The sequence below is a fragment of the Pyrus communis genome, chromosome 17 (genome assembly GCF_963583255.1).
Source record: "Pyrus communis chromosome 17, drPyrComm1.1, whole genome shotgun sequence".
Taxonomy (NCBI): domain Eukaryota; kingdom Viridiplantae; phylum Streptophyta; class Magnoliopsida; order Rosales; family Rosaceae; genus Pyrus; species Pyrus communis.
The window spans coordinates 11,075,789-11,098,464 of NC_084819.1; the positions used below are offsets into that span (position 1 = coordinate 11,075,789).

A 22,676-nucleotide genomic window follows, 5' to 3' on the forward strand; every position below is an offset into this window, starting at 1 on the left:
CAGGGAACTGGACCACTCAACAGAACCCCAGCATAACCAAGTTCCAGACCACTCAACAAAACTAAGCAAAAGTCCAAGAAACATATCAACGGCTCAAAGAAACAAGACATGAATCAAGTTACTCAATTCGCAAGGGCTTAACGAAATGAAACAAAGTACAAGTACTAAATTTAGAACGGGTCAACAAAGCGAGAAATGAAACAATATTGAAGCAACAAATCCACATCATGATAGGTTAACGGCCCACTACTAGCCCTCACATTTCACAAACAATTCAACATGCATTTCAAGTCACATTTCACAAACATTTCCAATACACAAGTCAAATCACATTTCATAATAATAGATCGATTGCTAAACATTAAAAATCACATTTTAATAAAAATCACATTTATTAAACCAAGCATATCCACAAAGAATAATAGATACGAAAACAGGGTAATAACCATATCGCATATATTAAAGTCACTCACTAGCCAATGTAGGCCCACTAGACTTCACTTAGTCTCTAGTGGTACTAATTTTAGTATTTAAAAACGATTTGAAACATGTTGACCAAAAGTCAACTCTCAGTCAACGATGGTGTCCACAACCCTACGTAATTCGAACCAGAATATCCGCCTACAAATTTCCAATCTGTAATTTCCCAAGAGTCTTATATATCTTCTAGAATAATATCCTAAAATTTTAGAACGATTCAACGGTCAGATCTCTCCCAATTGCTAGAATTAGGTGACGGTCAACAATTAGTTTTACAAACTAAAGAAATCAATTCATCAAGATCCATAAATCGGATTCCCGATCCATCAATTTCTAATATCCTAAAATATTACGTACTATAATGTACTAAAGTTTGGTGTCGATCCAACGGTTGGATCGTTGATTCATATAATGATCAAGTGAAACTATGTTCGAACAATGGGATCCCGTCCATCGGATGTCACATATGGAATCGGAGTATCAAATTTAGCCTAGAAAGGTCAAGTGAGTCCTTGGGCCATGCGCCGCCGCATGGCCCTACTCGCCACAAAATTCACCTAACTCCAAAAATCACCAAATTATGTAGGAATGTAAAGCACAACAATGGGAACAATTTCATATCTGGGCCGAGCTCCAATTCAGCCGGGAAACACCTGAAAACCACATCAATCCGTCAGAAACCCTAGAAATAGGTGCACTTCAATTTGTACTCTCTAGTGCTCTGCCTGTCACATCCCGGCCCGGGGCGGATCACTTCTCAGGCCTGCTCCACCACTGTAGCACGATATTGTCCGCTTTGGGCTTACCATTCCCTCACAGTTTTGTTTTTAGGAACTCACGAGCAACTTCCCAGTGGGTCACCCATCATGGGATTGCTCTAGCCCCCTTCTCACTTAACTTCGCAGTTCCTACGGAACCCGAAGCCAGTGAGTTCTCAAAAGGCCTCGTGCTAGGTAGGGATGGGAATATACATTTAAGGATCACTCCCCTGGGCGATGTGGGATGTCACACCGCCACCCCCAAACTTGTTTGGGTTTTATTCCTGGGCTTAAGAGGATTATTTTGGTGGTGGTGATTGAATGAGCATGTTTGAAATGGTGGATCACCGGCAAGGTAGCATGTGGTTCTTCATGAAATCGAGGTCCATTTCTTCGATTTTTGGGTGAATATGGAAGAGAGGTTGATGTTGAGTTGTTTCGAGGTGGCTTCGTGCTATGATTCAACGGAGAATTGTCGAAGATGGCATCGAAAATCGGCTGCAGTAACCAGGTCAGGGGTCTAGTTGCCCATGTTGAAAATGGGTTAAAGGGATAAGTGGGGTTAGCTGGTTCCCCTTATTTCTCTTTTCTCTCATTTCCCTTCCTTACTTATTCTCACTGGTCTTCCTCCTTCTTCTTTCCCTCATTTATCTTCTCTTCTTTCCATCACAACCACACATATGGCTTCTAGATTGCTGCTCCAACAAATCTGGAGCCTTCTAGATAATGGTCAAATGATCATTTCGCCCTTGTCTTTGCTCGTCTATAACTTCTTTGTTATAATTCCAAATTAAATTTTGTTTTTGCTCACGCGTTCGTATTGACACGTACTATCCAAATATGTAAAGAAATCTAGAAAATCATGAAAGGATCAAATACTTCTGTGAAAAATCCCGTTTACTACAACAAGGGCAATTTCGTCCTTTTACTTATCATAAAAAAACCTATGCACCGCAAATATAAAAGCGTTGAAACTAAGAATGTGAAATACATAATTTTAAATAGAAAAATCTGGGGATGGGATTTCACAACCTTAATCTTGGAGAGTTTGTTTGGCGCTTCCTTAGTGGTTTGGTGATGCAAAGAACGGCGATATATGCCTTGAGATAATGAGGTTATAACAAAGGTGCGTCTATTGTTGGTTGAAAACTATTTTCACAGCCCCTCTTAGGTCTTGGTTGAGCATTGTGCCTTTGAGAATTTCTGGAAGGGATCTCTCTTCGAAGTAGGCCCTACTATAAGAAGAAAAAAAATTTCATTTTGCAAAATGGTATTTAGACAACCTTTTAATTAATTATTAAACCCACATCAGCACATAACAATTTTTTTTACAGAATTGTGGTGGAAGGATCATATTAATTTGTGACACCTACTTTCAAGGACTACTTTGATCAATTTTCAATTTCATGGACCATCTTGATGGTGTGGGTCAATTTCAATGACCATTTGATATAAAAACCCGTAAATCTTGTAGGGTCCATTTATATGTCACATCAGCACTTAATGGTAATAGAATTGTGACGGAAAGACCATATTGATTTGCAACACTTATTTTCAGGGACTACATTAATTGATTTTTAATTTCAAGGACCGTCTTGATAGTGAAGGTCAATTTCAAGGACTATTTGTGGTAAAACCCAAATTATTTTAGTTATAAGTTTGCCTATATATATATATAAATAAGGTTGGGCGCAATAAGGTAATAGAAGTCCTAGACTTACATTGTGTTATGAAAGGAATAAACAATATGTAAGCCAATTCGCAAAAAAAAAAAAAATTAAATAAAGAATGAGCATAGAAGAAATTCTGAAATGAAAAAGTGTGAACGTCCACTTCAATTAAGGGTTAAAAGCTAGCAACTGATGATGATTTGATATAGGTGGTAGTTATTAGAGTGCATAATCACAAAGCAACAGGGCATTGGAGAGTCATGAATTTGTTGGTAGATTATCGTCCGATAAGACTTCATTGTTGGACAAATAGCACTTCAATTTTTTACAAATAAGAGTGAGTATAGAAACAGTATATTAGAAGTTATTTTAGAAGAATAAAAGGGCGTTGAAAGATATCATTTTAATTTTTTAACTCTTTATAATGAATAAGATTACAATGTGGGGATTGAGAGATATCTAGTAGCTGTCTTTTAAACACGTGACAAAACATTTGTAAGAATAGTTTTTCACCCGCGTTAAATCTCAAAAGTCCATGCAAGTAACTTTAATTATTGACAATTAGGCGACATTATTGACTAACCCGTAAAGCAAAATAATTGGTAAGAAAACAGAACAAAAGGAGCGTGACAACTGACAACAAATGCTCCTTACATCCCACGTGCCACCGGAAATTTCCCGTAAAAGCCCATTGCTATATTTGCTCATGGCGCCAGCCTCCCAAACTAAAATCCAGAAAGCAAAGACCTCCTTATCTTATTAATCTAGAATAACGTTAATCTCTAAATAAAATGTTAAATTCTAAGTAGAGATAAAACTTTGCATATTTGACATAATTTTTTTTTTATGTCAAATTTGAAGCATTTGATATCAATGTCGAATTTATTTTTAATTAGCTTAATAGTAGGTCCTTTATTTCACTAATATTTTAATCAATAAAATTTTGCTGCAACAATTTTTTTAATAAATACAACGATTTAAAACTCTACCGTAATTAAAAAATAATAATCTTTGACAACTCAATTAGAGAAACATAAAATTTGAACTTCAGATTGCCGCATAAAATTTAACTTTTCATTAAAGATAATCTTAGATACATTAACTTATTAGAATAAATTTATAAAGTATGTTACGTGACACAAATGAAAATAAATACATTATATAAATTCAATTATCTATAATCACGTGTTATGATTTACAAATACTGACTAAATCGTTGCTCTTCTTTGCACTATCCATTAGTCTATCACCACCGAAAAAAATAACCGTTGCAAAAGGACACGTGGCGCAATGCCAGTCCACCTGTCTTCTTTGGATTCTCTCCTGTATCCTCTCCGTCGTATTCCTTGTTGGCTTCCTCCGCTTTGTTCTGTTTTAAGGCAAAGAATACAACTCCCATCGCTCTCTCTTCCTCTCTCCCTCTCTCTCCTCACTCTCTCACTCCTCTCTCTGAAAAACCAAAACCCCGTGGTTCTTCGTTCCGTTTCAATCTTCTTCTTCATCTCCACAAACACCACGGAAAATTTTCTGATGGGTTTTCTTCGTCGCCATTGACAATGTTGGATTTTCACTGCTTCCTTTACATTCTGATTCTCTGCATTTCCAAAGCCGCCGTGTTCGCCGTCGTCGCCGCCACCGAATTTGACTTCGGCACCTTGACTCTGAGCAGCCTGAAGCTCATTGGCGATGCCCACCTGAGCAATGGGAGTGTGCGGCTCACCCGCGACCTCGCCGTTCCCAACTCCGGCGCCGGCCGCGTTTTATACTCCAAACCTATTCGCTTCCGCCAGCCTTCCTCCCCAGTCCCGGCGAGCTTCTCCACATTCTTCTCATTCTCCGTCACCAACCTCAACCCCTCCTCCATCGGCGGCGGTCTCGCGTTCCTCATCTCCCCCGACGACGTCGCTCTCGGCGACGCCGGCGGGTTCCTTGGCCTTCAGTCGGGTCCGGATACAGGGTCGGGTTTCGTGGCTGTCGAATTCGATACGCTCATGGACGTCGAGTTCAAGGACATCAACGGCAACCACGTCGGGTTGGATCTGGACTCCATAGTGTCGACACGTGTCAGCGATCTGGATGCCGTCGACATCGATCTCAAGAGCGGCGATCTGGTGAACTCGTGGATCGAGTACGACGGGTCGAGTAAGGTCATCAACGTCTCGGTTTCGTACTCGAATCTGAAACCCAAAGAAGCGGTTCTATCATTCTCCCTCGATCTAGCCCAGTACGTCAGCGATTTTATGTACGTTGGGTTTTCCGGGTCGACCCAGGGAAGCACGGAGATTCACAGCGTCGAGTGGTGGAGCTTCAGCTCGTCGTTCGATTCCCCTGTTTCGCCATCCGGGTCGGCGTCTCCGCCGCCGCCGAGCACTACTTTGATGAACCCAACTGCCAATTCAGTAAAATCTCCACCACCTTCAATGCCGCCAAGTGGGTCTTCTTCTAGTACTGCTAGCGGTACTAATCAGAAGAGCAAGTCGTCTTCTTCCTGCCATAACCAGCTCTGCAGAGAAGGTCCGGGAGCCGTCGCCGGAGTTGTCACCGCTTCCGCTTTTGTTTTGGCTGTGTTTGCGGGTGTTTTAATCTGGGTTTACTCCAAGAAAGTCAAACAAGTCAAGAAATCGGATTCGAATTTCGCTTCGGATATCATCAAAATGCCGAAGGAGTTCACTTACAGGGAGCTCAAGGAAGCAACTAAATGCTTCAATGCCAATAGAATCATCGGGCATGGTGCTTTTGGAACTGTCTACAAAGGCATATTATCCGACACCGGTGACATTGTCGCGGTGAAGAGGTGCAGCCACAGCAGTCAGGGGAAGAACGAGTTCTTGTCGGAATTGTCGATAATTGGAACTCTCAGGCACCGGAATTTGGTGAGGCTCCAAGGCTGGTGCCACGAGAAGGGCGAAATTTTGTTGGTGTATGATTTAATGCCGAATGGCAGTCTCGACAAGGCATTGTTCGAGGCAAGAACGCCGCTTCCATGGCCGCACCGGCGAAAAATTCTATTGGGAGTTGCCTCTGCTCTGGCCTATTTGCACCAAGAATGTGAAAATCAGGTGATCCATAGGGACATTAAGACCAGTAACATAATGCTGGATGAAGGGTTCAGTGCCCGGTTGGGGGATTTCGGTTTGGCGAGGCAAATCGAGCACGATAAGTCGCCAGACGCCACGGTGGCGGCCGGGACAATGGGGTACCTGGCGCCGGAGTACTTGTTGACAGGCAGAGCTACTGAGAAAACGGATGTGTTTAGCTTTGGGGCGGTGGTGCTTGAGGTGGGGAGTGGGAGGAGGCCAATTGAGAGGGAGGTGAGTGGGGTAGGGAAAGCAGGAGCGTGTAATAATTTGGTGGAGTGGGTGTGGGGATTGCACAGAGATGAGCGGTTGTTGACGGCGGCGGACCCGAGATTGGAGGGGCAATTTGATGAGGGGGAGATGAGGAAGGTGCTGCTGGTTGGGCTGGCTTGCTCACATCCTGACCCTAATTGTAGGCCAGCAATGAGAGGGGTGGTTCAGATGCTGGTGGGTGAAGCTCAAGTCCCAATTGTGCCAAGAACAAAGCCTTGCACAAGTTTCAGCACTTCACATCTTTTGTTGAGCTTGCAGGACAGTGTTTCTGACTGCAATGGCATGATCACCATCTCCACCTCCTCCGACGAACTCAGCTTCCGCGCCGGCGCCGGCGGTGATCACATCGTCTGATTAATTATAATATCTAACGGTGTAGATTTAATTTGATATTTAATTTGTTTTTTGTATGTAATGAGTCAAATGACACAAAAACATGCAAAGGGTTCATTAGGGACTTAATTAGCTGCAAATTTTGGTACTAAGTTTGTTTATATACATACATAATTTATATTCTCTTAAGTACGTTTAACATGTGTCTAAATGACTTGTAACTCAAGTAATTAAGAGTACTTCTGCAGCATCCGAAATGACTTATAGTTCAAACGACCAAAAATCTTCACTTTTGCATCTAAATACTCAAGTTCGAGTTCGTTTGTTAGTGACTAAGGGTAACCCCCTCGTGCGTCGAAGGTCCCGTGTTTAATTCCTCCTCTTGCATCGAAATATCCGGGTTCGACAAAAAATTGAAGTGGGTCACATTGGTAGGAGGGTATTAAGAGATGAGTGGAAGTCATTTTCTTAACGTTGATTGGTGAGTGTCGTTGAAAGATTAGCATCATGGAGAGGGAGGTGGGGTGTGGATATAATGCTTTCTTTCGAGTAATGTCGATTCCTATAGGAACCAAATACTCTTTGGATTCTTGTAAACTGAGTCCTCCTAATCAAGGGATTCAGACCGTTGAAATTTGATCCAACGAATGCAAATATGAGGTCCTTCTAAAAGTTATAATAATTGTAACCGTTGGATCAAATTTCAACGGTTTGAATTCCTTGATCAGGATGCTCAGTTTACAAGGATCCGGTTACATTTCTATATAATCAAAAGTGGAAATTAGAGTTTTTGAGTAGGGTCTTGGTAAAGTATAGCATAGGAAATGAATGAATATTTAATATTAGCTTTTTAGAAACTTCTTTCATCAAGACTTGGTGCTGGTCGGTGTAACGGACAAAATATATCATAATGACATCAACGATATGTAACACTACTGCTACGAATATTTAGTTGTTAGATTTAATTTGTACAACTGTCGTATTTTTTAATGTTTATTTTAATCATTTATTTTTAATACCACTCAATTTTATGTATACCATAAAAAACAATTGCATAATGATTATTAAATAGACTATTTTTCCTTTTTGTTTATGGTAACTAAAGTTTAAGGCGAAATTAGTTACTTTCAGCACCAGCGTCAGGACATATTCATAACCTCAAGTCGGAAAATCTTCAAAGGTACTTTTTTTGAATTTTCTCTTTTGCTTTCTTCCCGAACTTTGAGCTTTGCGTTTCCTTTATAATGTTTCTAAAATTAGTGTTGTTATTGGGTTCTTCGATACAAGATGCTTATCTCTGAAATGTAATCACGGAGGCATCTAATCTTATTAGGTAAAGTATATTTTACCACTTTTACTTTCCCCCAAGCTTTTGGTTATGGTTAATTGATAAAGTAAAAAAATAAATTTCTAGCATTAAGAAATGCCCTTGAATTTTAGACTTTGCTCTCTCAACTTTCAGCTTAACTTTGAACCCTTTAAATTTTAATTTTCAGTTCATATCAATACTTCTCAACCGTCAATTTTATCGTAACTTTTTGTTAATTCACTACAAGAAGGTATAGTAGTTAGTTATCACGTATGTAAAGCACAAGGTCAGACTTTTAATGACATAATTCAACAAAATGCTACGAAAACGAGAATATAATTATTAAGTACTTAAACTTTTGATAATGATTCTCTAAAATTCAAGGTGTATTCAATTAGAATTTTAAGATAGTTTATTAAAATCCTTCGAAATCTTGGTGTATTCAATTGGGATTTTAAAGAAGTTTATAACAATGTATTCAATTAGAAATTGATTTTAAAGAATTTGATAAAGTTGAGGAATTAGAGAGAATTGGAGAGCCATGAATTCATAAATCCATTAAAGTCACTCAAATTCTCAATTGAATACACCCCCTAAAGTTAGAAAAATCAAACTTAACACATATGCAAACAGATTTAAAGGCCGATACTATACAAAATAAACGAGATGTCGATCAGTTTGACAGAATAACCGACAAAACCAATAGCACAACATAACTGGCATGAATTGAAGTTTAGTGCCTCAAAATCAAATTGAAAATTCACAAGACAACAAAGTGGAACAAGGACTACACCTAAAAAGTTGATTAAATAGTCTTAGCAAACCCTAGCTCCAAATACGAGATAAATTAAACAAATAATAAAATAATAAAAATATGTATAATATTAAAATTCAAATTAAACACATTAAACGACATAGTTCGTCCAAATTTCAATTGAGCTTGTTGCTTGTCAAACGAGTCTTGTGATCTCATATTTTTCTTCGAATTTTTATATTACGGGTCCAAAACTAACACGTTGAACAAAAGAAATGTTAATCAAAATAACTTGAAAAGCCTAAAACATCAACTTTCAGGATATTGGCACCAACAAATAATCTTTTAACCCGTGAATTACCGATTCTCCAATTACTTTGTAGTTAAATAACATTTTCTTGTTTTAACTTTCTAGTATCTAAAATAACACAAATTTCGTTATCTGTCAATTTCTCCTGTCGACGTTACGCTCCTTGCTCATGCGGCCCAGATACAGCTCATCCTTGTTACAGAATATATATATACTCTTCAATTTATTTATTTTTATATTTTGGTCTGAACATATGAAAGTGACTAATAACGTTCATGAATCCATTTAATGCAGAAAGCGCAGATACCCCTTTTTTTTTTCTTTTTTTTTTCTTTCACATTTGTACCTCTTTGTGATAAAAATAAATAAAACAATTTGCCCAACTCGTTGTTTTCTATTTTTTGTTGTGAATTTACTGAAAACAGAGAGCAATGCCAAAACCTAAGAAACTGGATAAGAGATAAATAAATTACCCAACTGTTTTTTCTTCAGAAAGCTCAAAATCTCAGATATGGTGAAGCATGCCTTGTACCGACCATTCATATACGACCATTTTCTTTTGGACGGGTACCCTATATAAGGTTAATTGACATGTGTAATTTAACTGAAAATGTTGAACTAAAATACATGTATACTGCTTATTTAGGTACATTGATTTCATTCTTGCATATTTAAGAAGGCTGTTGCAACCTTCACACTGAAATTTTCTTGTTTTAGCTTATTGGTTTTCGTTTTTGTTTTGCAATGTTGTTTGATGATTAGATTTGTCTAATTTTTAGGCCACCCTTTAAAGATCAATTCTAAAAAAATCAACCAAATATAAAGTTGTTTAACCGTTAAATTAGCATTGTTAAGATTTCAGTGTTTAAGTGAAAACATGGTTCGTCTGTTTATTGATTAATGTTAAAAGATTATGTTAACGCATGATTCTTTTAGACCCATTAAAATAATGTGTAGTTGTTTTTTAGCCCAATAGATGAGCTTGGAGAGAGACCACCAAAAGATAAGAAAATCAAGCAAACCAACCCAAGGAATTCAGATGACAAGGCACCACATCAAGAACAAAAGACGACTACCATCAACCACCTCTCATAACCCTGGATTTCACTGACAAGAAGAGACGAGCACATAACTTAAAGTACTTTTCGACTGCTAAAGCCAATTGGTAGACCTAACAACTCTCTAGCACGAAGCTCCAAGGATAGGTTTGTCCAGATGTCAGCACTTATATGTTGGCCATCAACAAGAAAAGAAGCTTATGAAGCGACATAAATATTGTTAGACCTAGCTAGGATAGAGTGCATTTCAACCACTTTCTAACGAGAAATGCGCTCGTGACGCATCGATCCGAGAAATCATGCAAGTAATTCTGTGTAAATGTCACTTCTTCTCCACATGTTGAGTGGGTAATTGAGGATAGAGGAATAGCTTATAAGTCATATCTACGTGTTTGGCCCATTAAATGATAAGACGGTGAGAGAATTAAGAGCACAATACTTGTAGGGCTCACTTAGTGCCTCGACCCCCTTATAAGTGGTCAGATCAAAGAGAGTTAAATTACAGTACACTTTTAAAGAGCTATTGTAATCCACATCAATATATATCAAACCACCACGGTGGATGTAGTCCATTTTTAAGGGTGACCCACTTAAATCTTGTTGTCAATTCTAGCTTTATATCTTGAGCCTTCTAAGGGGTGACGATACTAATCTTGTATTAACCTCCCAATTATGAGTGTTAATAGACCATACAATTTTGAATTTAGTTTTTTTTTTTGTGTGCAAAGATGATATTTTAATAATAACCTAGAATATAAACAGTTCATATTGTCATACAACTTTGTATGATAAAAAGAAGAGCTGAAGAAGTCAAAATAAAAATGTCTAAATAAGAAGACTGCTAAATCAAAATGCCAAGTGGGTTTGTGGGCCTGTGGCAGTGTGAGGAGGCATATTTTAAATATACATATTTATTATTTTGTTTTTTGTATACATTGTATACCTATACTAAAACCCCAAACTCAAGTGCACTGTTCATGGACAGTGCGGGTACGATAAAATTACCCCCCCCCCCCCAAAAAAAGGGTCTTCGGGTTGTTTTTTTCCTTTGCTTTGCCAGTGAAGTGGCCGTTTTGCCCTTGCTTCTCGCGCGTCTCTCATTGCTCCACCTCTGGTTTGATCATCGGCGGTGTTTCTATTGAGAGTGTTTTTCCCTATTTGTTTCATTTTCACTCATTTCTTTGTTCACTTTTACCTTTCGTTTTGCAGCTTCTCTTTCACCACTTTTTGTTTCGTTTTTAGTTTTCTGTCTTCGTCTTCTCATCTTTGCTCAAGCACATCGCACCTCGGCTTCTTGGCGTTTCAAGTCTTCCCGTTTTGTGGTTAATTGTGTATCTTATTGGTTGCCCTTTTTTGCCACTTTTTGTGTTAATTTTGTATTTAGAGTTAGGTCTTCTGTTTGAATTTGGGTTTAGCTAATTTTGGAGGTTTAGAGTTAACTGTTTCCTTTGGATTTTTTTTGGGGGTGAGGCTTATAGAATGCTAGGGTTTTTTCTCTGTGTTGGGGTTCTGAGTGTAACTGTGTGATTTTATTCTAATTTTATTTTTAACAAACGGTGCTTTGCATTTTTTTGTGTGTGTGTTGTGGTTGTGATTATGGGTGTATGATTTGGTTGTGTTTTGTGTTTTTACGAAACATTGTTGTTCGTTTTTCCCAGCTGTTGTGTTGGCGTTTTCACACTGGTTGTGCTTCAGGTATGTCATTTTTCTTTCTCTTTCATTGACAACAATATGATAAATGTTTGTTCAAATTAATCACAATGAAATAAAGAGTTTAGGTGATACTACAACCATTGAATGGCTAGGGCTGCAATGTTGTTGTATGAGGTTGCACTCTTATGGAGATTTGGAAAAGCTTAGTGTTTTCAGCCCATCAAAGATGATTTTTGGCTAAAACCTAGAAATACACCACGTTAAATAACAAGAATCAGAGCAAAACCAGATCAGCGGTTTGTTTGTTGTTAGCTGATTTGATTACGATTTTTTATGATGCTGTGTTTTTTAATACCTCCGTGTTAATACCGGTTGATTCTAATTTATGTCTGTGTGCCTCATGTTAGAGATCCATCTGTATTTTTTTTTTTTAAATTATGCATGTTGATGGTTGTGTTTAACAGGAGAAACAACGAACGTGTAGTCTCTCAGTGCATGTACTTTGATGTGGCTTCTGTGACTGCTAAAAATTAGATAGCGCCTACTCTATGTAAAATAATGGTTTTCGTTTTCTGTGTTGGTTTCGTTGTGCTGGATATAATTAAGCAAGATGATTCTCTTCTCTTCATTTTTATCCTATTTGAACCATTACAGTTTAGTTACGTCAACATCTTATATTGATTTTTTTATAAAGACAATAAGACAAAAAACAGTATGTGAGATAAGGAGAGTGAAGGAGATGGGAATAGAAGGGGAGAGAATCCTACTCCTATAATAAAATAGTGTTTATGGGTATATGATTTGGTTGCTTTTTTATTTTCAGGAAACGAAGCTGTTGATTTTTCCAGTTGCCGTATTTTTGTTTTCGGTGTGGTTGTGCTTCAGGTATATGGTTTGGGGTTCTCCTTTTGTTGCCTTATTTTTCCACATTTTATGTTCTTAGATGAACATTTTCTATAAAGAGTAAACTGTCGATTTACCCTCTGAACTTTCACCTAACTTTTGATTTCCCCCCTGAACTTTTTGATTGGAAAATTAAGGACTCAAACTAATTTTTTTAGCCGATTTGCCCCCTACCATTAGTTTTTCATATATTCCATCCATATTTCTGTTAAGTGAGACCATGTGCGCAACATGTGAGAGAAATTAAGTCATTTCACTCTTAAAAATGATTAAAAAACTGAATATAAATAAAAAAACAAAACTTTCCCTCTATTTTTTCCTGCTAATTCCTATCGTCAATTTTATTTTTCCCTCTCATTCATATGCATGAGAAATGACATATGGTGTTATTGTCTTCATAAGTAGCGAAGTTAGTCTTTTTCTTGAAGCATGTACTACCATTTTTATTTTATCTAACAAATTAATAATTTGACAAATACTCATGGTGTTATTGTCTCTAAAGCAGTGCATTAATATAAGAAACATGTTTATAATACTCATAAAAAATGCTTAAGATAATTACATACTTTTCATAATGTCATAATAATCCCAATACAATTCCAAAAAATGATCCTTAAGAAGTTGGAAAATATAAGAGATTTTACCATCCATAAGGTATATAACTCATAGAATCTCGATTACAAAATATGGGCATTCCACTGAACCAAACACAAGTAAAATAAGGTTTTAGTTATCAAAACAAGAGTATAAACATTCTGCTCAAAATGGACATGACACATGGAGATCAACTACACTTTACATGGCCTTCCTCGTTTGGTTGGAATCTTGTACCTAAACCTATTTTCACGACTGATGACTGAGTAAGGTTGAGGGTGTTATGTTTTCCATCTTCTTAAGGATCATTTTGTGGAATTGTATTGGGATTATTATGACATTATGAAAAATATGTAATTATCTTGAGCATTTTTTTATGAGTATTATGAACATGTCTTATAATAATGCACTGTTTTGGAGACAATAACACCATGAGCATTTGTCAAATTATTAATTTGTTAGAGAAAATAAATATGGTGGTACATGCTTCAAGAAAAAGACTAACTTAGCTACTTATGAAGACAATAACACCATATGTCATTTCTCATGCATATGAATGAGAGGGAAAAATAAAATTGACTATAGGAATTAGCGGGAAAAAAAAGAGAGAAAGTTTTGTTTTGTTTTGTTTTTTTTTTCCAGTTTTTTAATCATTTTTAAGAGTGAAATGACTTAACTACCCTCACATGTTGTGCATATGGTCTCACCTAATAGAAATATGGATGAAATATATGAAAAACTAACGGTAGGGGGCAAATTGGCTAAAAAATTAGTTTGAGTCCTTAATTTTATAAAAACATTTAGGGAGAAATCGAAATCTAAGTAAAAGTTCAGGGGGTAAATCGACAGTTTACTCTTTCTATAAATTTGGTTTTCCTTTGCTGTAGAGGTTGAGTGTGTTGGAACTCATTTGCTTTTATGTATTTATTCTCCTATATTTTCAAAGTAAGTTTTTTTACTGATTTCTTTTTTTTGGTTTTTTTCCCATGTCAGATGTGTCTATCTGTATACATACACTGATGGTTACAACGTGTTACAACAATGTATTGACCTTGGGTGTATTCTTAAGTCATGTACCCAATTTGGTTTTGACTGATTATTATAGAAATTAGAGACAATTAGGGTTGGTTTGGTGTTGTTGTGCTTTGAAAGAAAAAAACTGCTTCTGCTGTGCTGTGAGAATAAGCAGGTGTGAAATAAAGCAGCAAAGTGTTTGGTAAACTTTTTTGTAAAAGTGCTTTTGAAAAAATAAAAAAAAAGCAGTATTATAATGTTTAGTAAACTTTTATGTAAAACAGATGTGAAAAAAAACCAGTTTTTCAATGCTGAGTTTTGCAGCTTCTTGTTTTTGGCTTTTTTTACCCAAAACTATGAAAAAAAACTGAAGCTGAATGTTTACCAAACACAAAAACAGCTCTCAGCATTTTTTTATACCATTTTTTTCAGAATCACCTTAGTACCAAACCAGGTCTTATAGTGGTATGTCAAAATTTAAGAATTTTAACTTGCAAGCACTGAAGTCCTTTCGCAACTCAGACACTTTATTGCAACATTTGAAAATGCTAGATATAATTAAATGGTATTTGTGGGTGTATGATTTGGTTGCCTTTTTATTTTCGGGAAATGTCATTGTTAATTTTTCCTGCCTATTGTGTTGTTGTGTTTCTGTGTGATTCTACTTTAGCAATATAGTTTGTGGTTCTCTTTTTTTTTTTTTTTTTAAGCTTATTTTTCCGCATTTTGGTGTTTTTAGATAAATCTTTTCTTTAAATTTGGTTTTTTCTTTGCTGTGGAGGTTAACTGTGTTGAAATTCATTTGCTTTTATGTATTTGTTTTCTAGCACTCTATAAAGATGACCATGGGAGGCTATGAACAACTGGCATGATGACTAATAAACCCTAGAAGGTTGGCGTGGAATGGTGCTTTGAAGGAGGCGGCCAACCAATAAACCTAAAAATCAAGAGATGGTGAGTCTATGAGTTGATGTGGCATAAATATTACATGCAAGCTGACGTGATCCATATATTTAGCATGAGGTGTTGATTGATTGAGCGACTTATACCATGAGAAATTTTTAATTGTGACGAGAACACGGATAGTACACCACGTGTTTTTAGGTAAGTGGTGGTAAATTTATTTTTTAAGTTATTAATTTATTAACACACATATCCCACCATTTATGTAATAACACGCGATGTACCACTTCGTGTGACGGTCACCCTGAAAAATCTCTCATACCATGCAAATTGAGGCCAGATATGTACCCAATGAGAACAACTCAATTTGCCGGCTTTTGGCACTATAAATAGTAGTAGAGTTCTATTGTATACAGCATACAAAAGGCAGCATGCAAATGTTGCAATTAACGTAGGAATACACACACACACACACTTATATTATATCTATATATAGATTAAAGATAGAGAGTTTAGGTTAGAGATGTGTTGAGATTGTTAGTGGACTTGTTTTGTCGAGGTTCTGGATTTCGAGGTGAGTGGTACATGTAATGTGTTATAAATTTCTTATTTTTCAATAAATGTAAAAATAACAAACCATTGTGTGTTTTATTCTATTTACAGACCTTTCTCTATTTTCAAGTTAAAGATGTTTGATTTCATGTAATCACTTTTGATGCTTGTACATACATTGTGTGAATTGTTGAGATTGTTCAAGCTCTCTCCAAGGGGCTCCAAGCTCTCTCCAAGGGGCTCCAAGGGGAGGGAAGAAACAGAAAAAAAAAAACCGAATATTTGGGCCCAAAACTTCTCTAAGACCATCTCCAATGGTTGGGCTAAAAGTCAAATTTTTTAGCCCGAAAAATTTAGCTTTTAACCCAAAAATAGTTTTTCTACTCCAACCATTCTACCCTAAAATTTTAGCCCGGAATTATTAAAGAATGAATTTAGGCTATTTTTTTTGTTAAATTAATTTTTTTTTTAAAAAATAAATATGTAAACTATCGTAAATTAATTTTATGAACATTTTAATCTAAAAAAATTTAAATTCCGATAAATATTGGATAGAGTCCACCCTAATTTCTGGGCTAAATTTCGGGGGGAATTTGGCATTGGTTTAGCATTTAGTATTTAGCTCAAAATTTCCCCTTGGGTTGGAGTGCGTTTGGGGGGAAATTTTGAGGGGTAATTTGGCTTTTAGCCCACCATTGGAGTTGGTCTAAGGAATGTATTTTGGGGGGTGAAAATTTTGGGTTTTGGGGGGAGACTTTGGGTTAGCTGTCCCACCGGATGGATAAGGTATGAAGTGGGCCAAGGGCCCCAACTCAACAGATTGTCTGCGGGCGAGCGCATAGAAAGCAACTTTTTATGGCCCGGATTAGTGCTGGTAGCATCTAATGGTTGTTGCACCTCGCGGGTTATTTCTGTATGGCACGCTTAATTACATTTCTTTTCAATCACACGATTCAGATTCAATTTAATTAATTTTAAAGGTAATAAAAATGATCCAACGATTAAATTTATCCGACGGTCAAAATAATAATTAATTAATCCAAATCAAATTCACCACCAAAACTCTGTAAATACCTATTAATTTATCTCACTAATCCATAAAATAAAAAAATCCTATTTTCTCATATTTGTTCACCCAAACTCTGTAAGTATCCGAGTCAAACCTTTAATCCTAAGCCCCTTTCTGGAAAAAAAAGAAGAAAAATAATAATAAAATAAAATCCTCAACCGTTATCTAACATGGTATCAATTGTCGAAGCAAATTCAATGGTTTCGGATCGGCTAGGTTTTGGAGTGGAAGTAAGGTTCAGTAGTAACGACATGTTTTACTTGTCAGGAATTGTTGTGATTCTCGACTTTTACATATCTATTAAAACTTAAGGAACTAAAAATAAAAATAAGTGTCTTATCTTGAAGATCACTAATCAAATACTCTAAATTAACTACAAGTTGATGGTCTAGTGGTAAATAACGGATTGCGAAATTTCCTTCAAATTAAAAACTGGAGGTCTCAGGTTCGAAACCATTGTTGGGCTGTAAGCTAGACTTGTGATCACGGGGAGGCTGAAATGCTTCGGTGAGTCTTCCTAACCTCCAAAACGAGTGGATAGCAGTGACTTGCCACTAGTTGTCCTCCTTAAAAAAAAAAAAAAAAAAAAAAAAAAAAAAACTCTAAATCAAAGTAATGTGAGTTTCGGTAAGGGTAGTTGATTTGATTCTCATTCGTTATTTCTCTTATCCTTGCTTTACAGATTTATGATAAGTAATCATGTTATAAAAGTTTTAGGTAATGAGACTTACGACTGAATTAAATGTTGCGAAGGACAGAACTAAAAGTTTTAGGTAATGAGACTTACGACTGAACTAAAAGTTTTAGTAATGGAGTTGATGAAATCGAGCGATATCAGTCATGTAACACATATTTATGATTTTAAGATGTTAAGTGAGACAATATGATTTACACACAAAAATAAGAGTAAATTGTAACAATAGTTCCTTAATTTTAACTTAATTAGAGCAATGGTCTTTTAACTAAAAATCCATTACCATTGGTCCCTCAACTTTAATTTAACTGGAGAAATGGTCCCTCAACTTTAACCCAATTGGAGCAATGATTTCTCAACTTTAACCCAACTGTAGTAACGGTCCTTCCAATATAACTCATTTTGATGAAGTTTACAAAAATGATCATAGCTGCACATTTTGATGAGTTGAGGGACCAATGGTAATGGATTTTTAGTTGAGAGACTATTGTTCCAATTTGATTAAAATTGAATGACCATTGTTACAGTTTACTCTAAAAAAAAAAAAAAAAAAAAAAAAAGCCGAAGATTCAGTAGAGAATTTATAGGCATTTTTTAACAAATCAATAAAAGCCCAAGTCCATTCAGGAGAGAATTTATAGGCCTTCTTCAATAAAAGCTCAGAAATTGATGGCCGATCTTCAATTCCAAGCCCATTTAACCCCAAAATTGAATATAAGACATTCAGATGTGATTATGTGATATATAATGTGGTAGTTGTGTCTTTTGACTCTTTATTTTTTTTGTTTTTTTTTTTAATTTTTTTACAGCAAATAAAAAAGAAGTCAAATATAATTTAAGTTTTTAATGCATAAATCCTACTGACAACCAATAGAAGAAAAAAATAAAACTAAAATCAATTTTAATAGTTTTTTAATAGATAATGTAACTATAGGGTCCAATATATAATAAAATAAATATTTGACATATTTATTAAAAAATAAAAAAATTTAACATTTATATTCAATTGACAACATCAACTATCTCTTGTTCTCTTAGCGTTGTTAATCTTTTTTTGCTAAAAAAAAAAAAGTATATTTTGATATATTGTGTTTGACATGACATTATGCTAGAACGCAAATTAGCAATCACAGTGACAAGTCAATCCAAGTGGCCGTAGCTGATTGGTCCAAACACCTAATTTTTCCAATTACATGCCTTATCAGATCTCACCTTTCGTATTTACTTCTTCTGGAACCCTCTTTCCCTCTCTGGTCCACAGTTGATACAGTGAGCCGGATCTCTCAAAGTCTCTCAGGCTCAGAGCGGCAGGACGGCAATGGCTGATCAGTTCGAGGACAAGGTCCCTCCTTCGGTATGATTTCTCAGAAACCCCAATTATCTCCTGCAATTTAATCAGCCATCTTATTTAATCAGCCATCTTGGATTTTCTATTTCTGGAATTGGGATTTAGATTTCTCGTTTTTCAGCTGTTTTGAGGTCCTGCTAAGCGAAACTTATGCATGCATGCTTCAATTTTGTGGCATATTAAATGTCTGGGGCTTGTGTGTTGGTTGATTAGACAGAGTTACATTTCTTGATGGAACATTTTCGTGATCTGAAAATTGGTATTCCAAAACTGGGATGAAACCCAGATTTTGGACATTTTCCATGATTGAATCTGAATTATGAAACAGGTCTGTTTTTATGGGATTTGTTGTGTTGGGTGTAAATTAAGAACTGACAAATCAAATGCCACCTTATTTTTGTTGGAGTTATGTTAATTTATTGATTGATTGATTTCCTTGTTGATGCATTTTTTGTTCTCATGCTCTTGTATGTATCTGCGAGTTCAATGCATGATAAGAGATTCAGATGACAAGGAACTTTTACCCAGAATTGTTATCCTCACGGGTGGTTTTCTGCATAATTATGTTGGTTTATCAAATTGAATGATTGTAAAATGTTTGCCCTTCTTAGCGAATGATGCTAGCCTGTTTACCTTGAAATCCATGTAATTACGTGGAAATGATGTGCATGAGTATATATTTCGATTCGTATAGAAATGGGTTTTTTGTCCGTTGATGAAAATGTAATAGGTCTATTGTCGATCTGCAATACTTATATTTGGCTAACCACCATATATTTCGATTCGTATAGAAATGGGTTTGGCGTTATTGGTCTCCATTTGAAGTTTGAACTCAAACCATGAGTTTGAGTCTCACGGCTGTCACCAGTCTATTCAACTAGTGGGTTTCTACCATTGGCCTTTAATGTTTCATGGCCTTTATGAGTCGCCTTCTCTTTCACAACGAAGTTTCTAGGTGGTTGGGTGCATGTGTGCATGCTTGTCAATAATTCTTCCAATTGATGACTCGTAGTTTAAGTCTAAAGACTATTGGGATTGAATCTCATTTCGTCCTTCTTTACACAAGCTTTCGGGTTTTGTTTATTAGTGAAGAAACTGTGAAATAAAATTCACACTTGTAATTTTTCCCTAGAAATCACTTTCAATTTGTTTCTAGGCATAATATAATAGTGCATTTAAAGAGGATTTGTGAGGAACATAGAGTTCCTTACAAAAATACGGGGTCCTAGCAGATAGATTATGGTCATTAGTCTTATAAACACTGCTTTGTTTTTATTTATTTGAAGGAATAGCAGGACTAAGCCGGTGGGATTTTCACTAGTTCTTATATAGAAATAAAATAAGTCATGTTTGTACCTGAGTGTTTTGTTTGACAACCTGCTACTAATTTATCTTCTGCTTCTGGTAAATCAAAAAGTGGTCTCTCGCATTCTGTTAGGAAAGAAATGATAAAAATGATAAACCCTATAGGCTGTTGCCACAAATTCAATTCCCAAAACCATATTTTCATTATGTGCTGGGAGTGGGATGCACCCAATTTAAAATTGTGTTTTTCTATTTAAACTCCACAGTCCGTCTTAGTTCACCCGGAAAATTTTTGACAACTTAATTTCCAATACCCTTATTAATACAACACAACCCGCAACAGCTGATAAAGAAAAGGAAAAAACTTAGAGAAAACCCACCACACCCTACACACCGGCCGGCATTCTCTCCCAATTGCTGCCACACCAACGTTATTATCACTTATTGTAATCTTTTTTATGTACAGATGTGTTTTTCCAACATATTCTCTCATATTAGATGTCTTTAGCTCAGAAATTTATGTAGAAAGGACCAGAAACTATGTGATGGATTTACACCCTTAGAAAATTAACCAATGGATTTACACCCGTAGAAGATTAACCAATGGATTTACACCAAAATGAGTGTCAAGCAAATTAAAAGCAAGTACGATGCTGGGAGTGTTCCCAATACCAGCAGTGCTGCCTCTGTATATCTGTAGTGGGCTCGAATTTGAAATAGGGCAAAATTGGAAATTAAGGTGTTAAAATGTTTTTGGGGTGAACTAAAACGGTGTGGTGTTTAAATAGAAAAACTCTTTAAAAACAGGGAAACAGTTCGATTCAATTGGACATAGTTGTGGAACTTGGAAGCAGGTCAAAATATCCAGTTGAATGAAGAACATTAATTAGTGTGATAGTTAGGGATTGTTGTTGAGTGGTGATTCCAGTAGTGCTCTACATTTTCCCTTAACCTTGTCCTTTTGTGTGTCTGTGTCTGCGAGGAAATCTAATTTACAGTGGTGATTTTGCAGGATGCAAAAGGGTTGAACCCTGGAATGATAGTGTTGATTGTTGTTGTTGGGCTGCTGGTGATTTTCCTGGTAGGAAACTACGCACTTTACGTGTACGCTCAGAGAACTCTTCCCCCGAAGAAGAAGAAGCCAGTGTCTAAGAAGAAGCTGAAAAAGGAGAGGCTGAAGCAAGGCGTCTCTGCTCCAGGAGAGTAAATATGAAAGACTTGATTTCTTTTGCAGCTCTCCGTCACGTCGTAAGGCGTTGTGTTCAGATGTTTTTCCAAGCACCTTATGTGTTTAGGATTCAGAAGGTTTTTCTTTATTTACGTTAATACTCGAGGGGATTGAAATTTAGTTGGAACTTTGGGAAGTCAAGTTAACCCGGTATCATCGTAGAGACCAGGGAGTGAGAATGCTGTTACTAAAACACAGCTTTATCTTTTTAATCTCCCTTTTGTACTGAGCCTTCACTTTGTTGAAGGAATAGTTAGAACTTGGAAAGAATTCCGTTACCAAAACGATTTCGGTTATTTTTGTTTGTATGGTTTGTTTCTGTTAACCGGGACACCGGAAGAAACAACCAAATGCTTGGTTGTACAATAGGACCTAACACCCAAGTGACCATGTTACTATGGCCAACAAGATCCTCTCCGGATCCTTTTGGTGAGGTTCCTAAGGATTTGTGAATCGTGTTTGTTCATCGTGCATTTTGCGGTCAGTTTTTATCAAGTACTGTTTAAGTTTAATTTTAAATAAAAATATTTAAAACAATTTATGATTGCACGATATACGATGAACGGATAGGATTGACGGATCTTTGGGATTCTCCCAAAAAAGAACCGGCGAGGATCCGGATTCCCACTATGGTAGTTCTGAATTATTAGACAAGCAAAATTGACAAAGTTTGTGACACACACACACACAATGATACAGTTCACCTATATTAGAGAGTGGCAACGACTTTTACTTCTTTCGTCTTTTTTGTGGAATGCGGCCTTGACAATAGCATAATTCTCGCTTTCCTTTGATTTTCAAGTCCAAGTTTACATATATTTGTAAGCGCTAAATAACTTTAAAAAGTTTCAAATAATGGTCAGTTCTCACCATTATTGCTGGTTTCAACTTTTTGCAATTTTTTTTTTATGGTAATAAGTCGGTTCTTATGCAGAAAGAGTGGAGAATGATGACTCAAATATCATTTTCGGGTTGAAATTGGTTTTGCTAAAAATTATACAAATTGGTTCTACTAAAAATTATATCAAACTGATTCTACATGTATTTGAAACTGATTATGCAAAAATAGTCGATGATAAGTCGGGCTAATGACATATATGCAATTTTGTTGATATTGTTCATGTTCAAAACTATTTCATTTAAAAAACTATACAAAATAGTTTTGCTAAAAAGTATACAAAAATGACTATACATATTGATACAGATAAAAATAGGCATGTGATTGATCGTAGCATTATGAATGTAGTTAGCGTTTCTCTATGGGTATATTGATACGAAGATTTACATGTAAGTTCCCAAAGAATTACATGGACTGGTTCAAATAGTTCTAGACCACGGAACATCTTCTCATGAGGCGTTCACCTTACGAATTAAAGCAATCCGGGTGGATG

The 22,676-nt window shown here is 36.2% G+C and overlaps 2 protein-coding genes across 2 annotated transcripts; both read left to right on the top strand.

Moving 5' to 3' along the window:
- The first annotated feature begins 4,190 nt into the window (after positions 1-4,190).
- LOC137723067 (L-type lectin-domain containing receptor kinase VIII.1-like) lies at positions 4,191-6,788 on the top strand. Its single transcript, XM_068462221.1, has one exon. It carries the CDS (start codon positions 4,465-4,467, stop codon positions 6,610-6,612), a length of 2,148 nt encoding a protein of 715 aa, XP_068318322.1. The 5' UTR covers positions 4,191-4,464; the 3' UTR covers positions 6,613-6,788.
- An 11,836-nt stretch (positions 6,789-18,624) lies between these two features.
- LOC137722714 (DNA-binding protein S1FA) lies at positions 18,625-21,581 on the top strand. The gene is made up of 2 exons (XM_068461783.1): positions 18,625-18,758; positions 21,070-21,581. Exons 1-2 carry the CDS (start codon positions 18,723-18,725, stop codon positions 21,262-21,264), a joined length of 231 nt encoding a protein of 76 aa, XP_068317884.1. The 5' UTR covers positions 18,625-18,722; the 3' UTR covers positions 21,265-21,581.
- Positions 21,582-22,676: the final 1,095 nt, after the last annotated feature.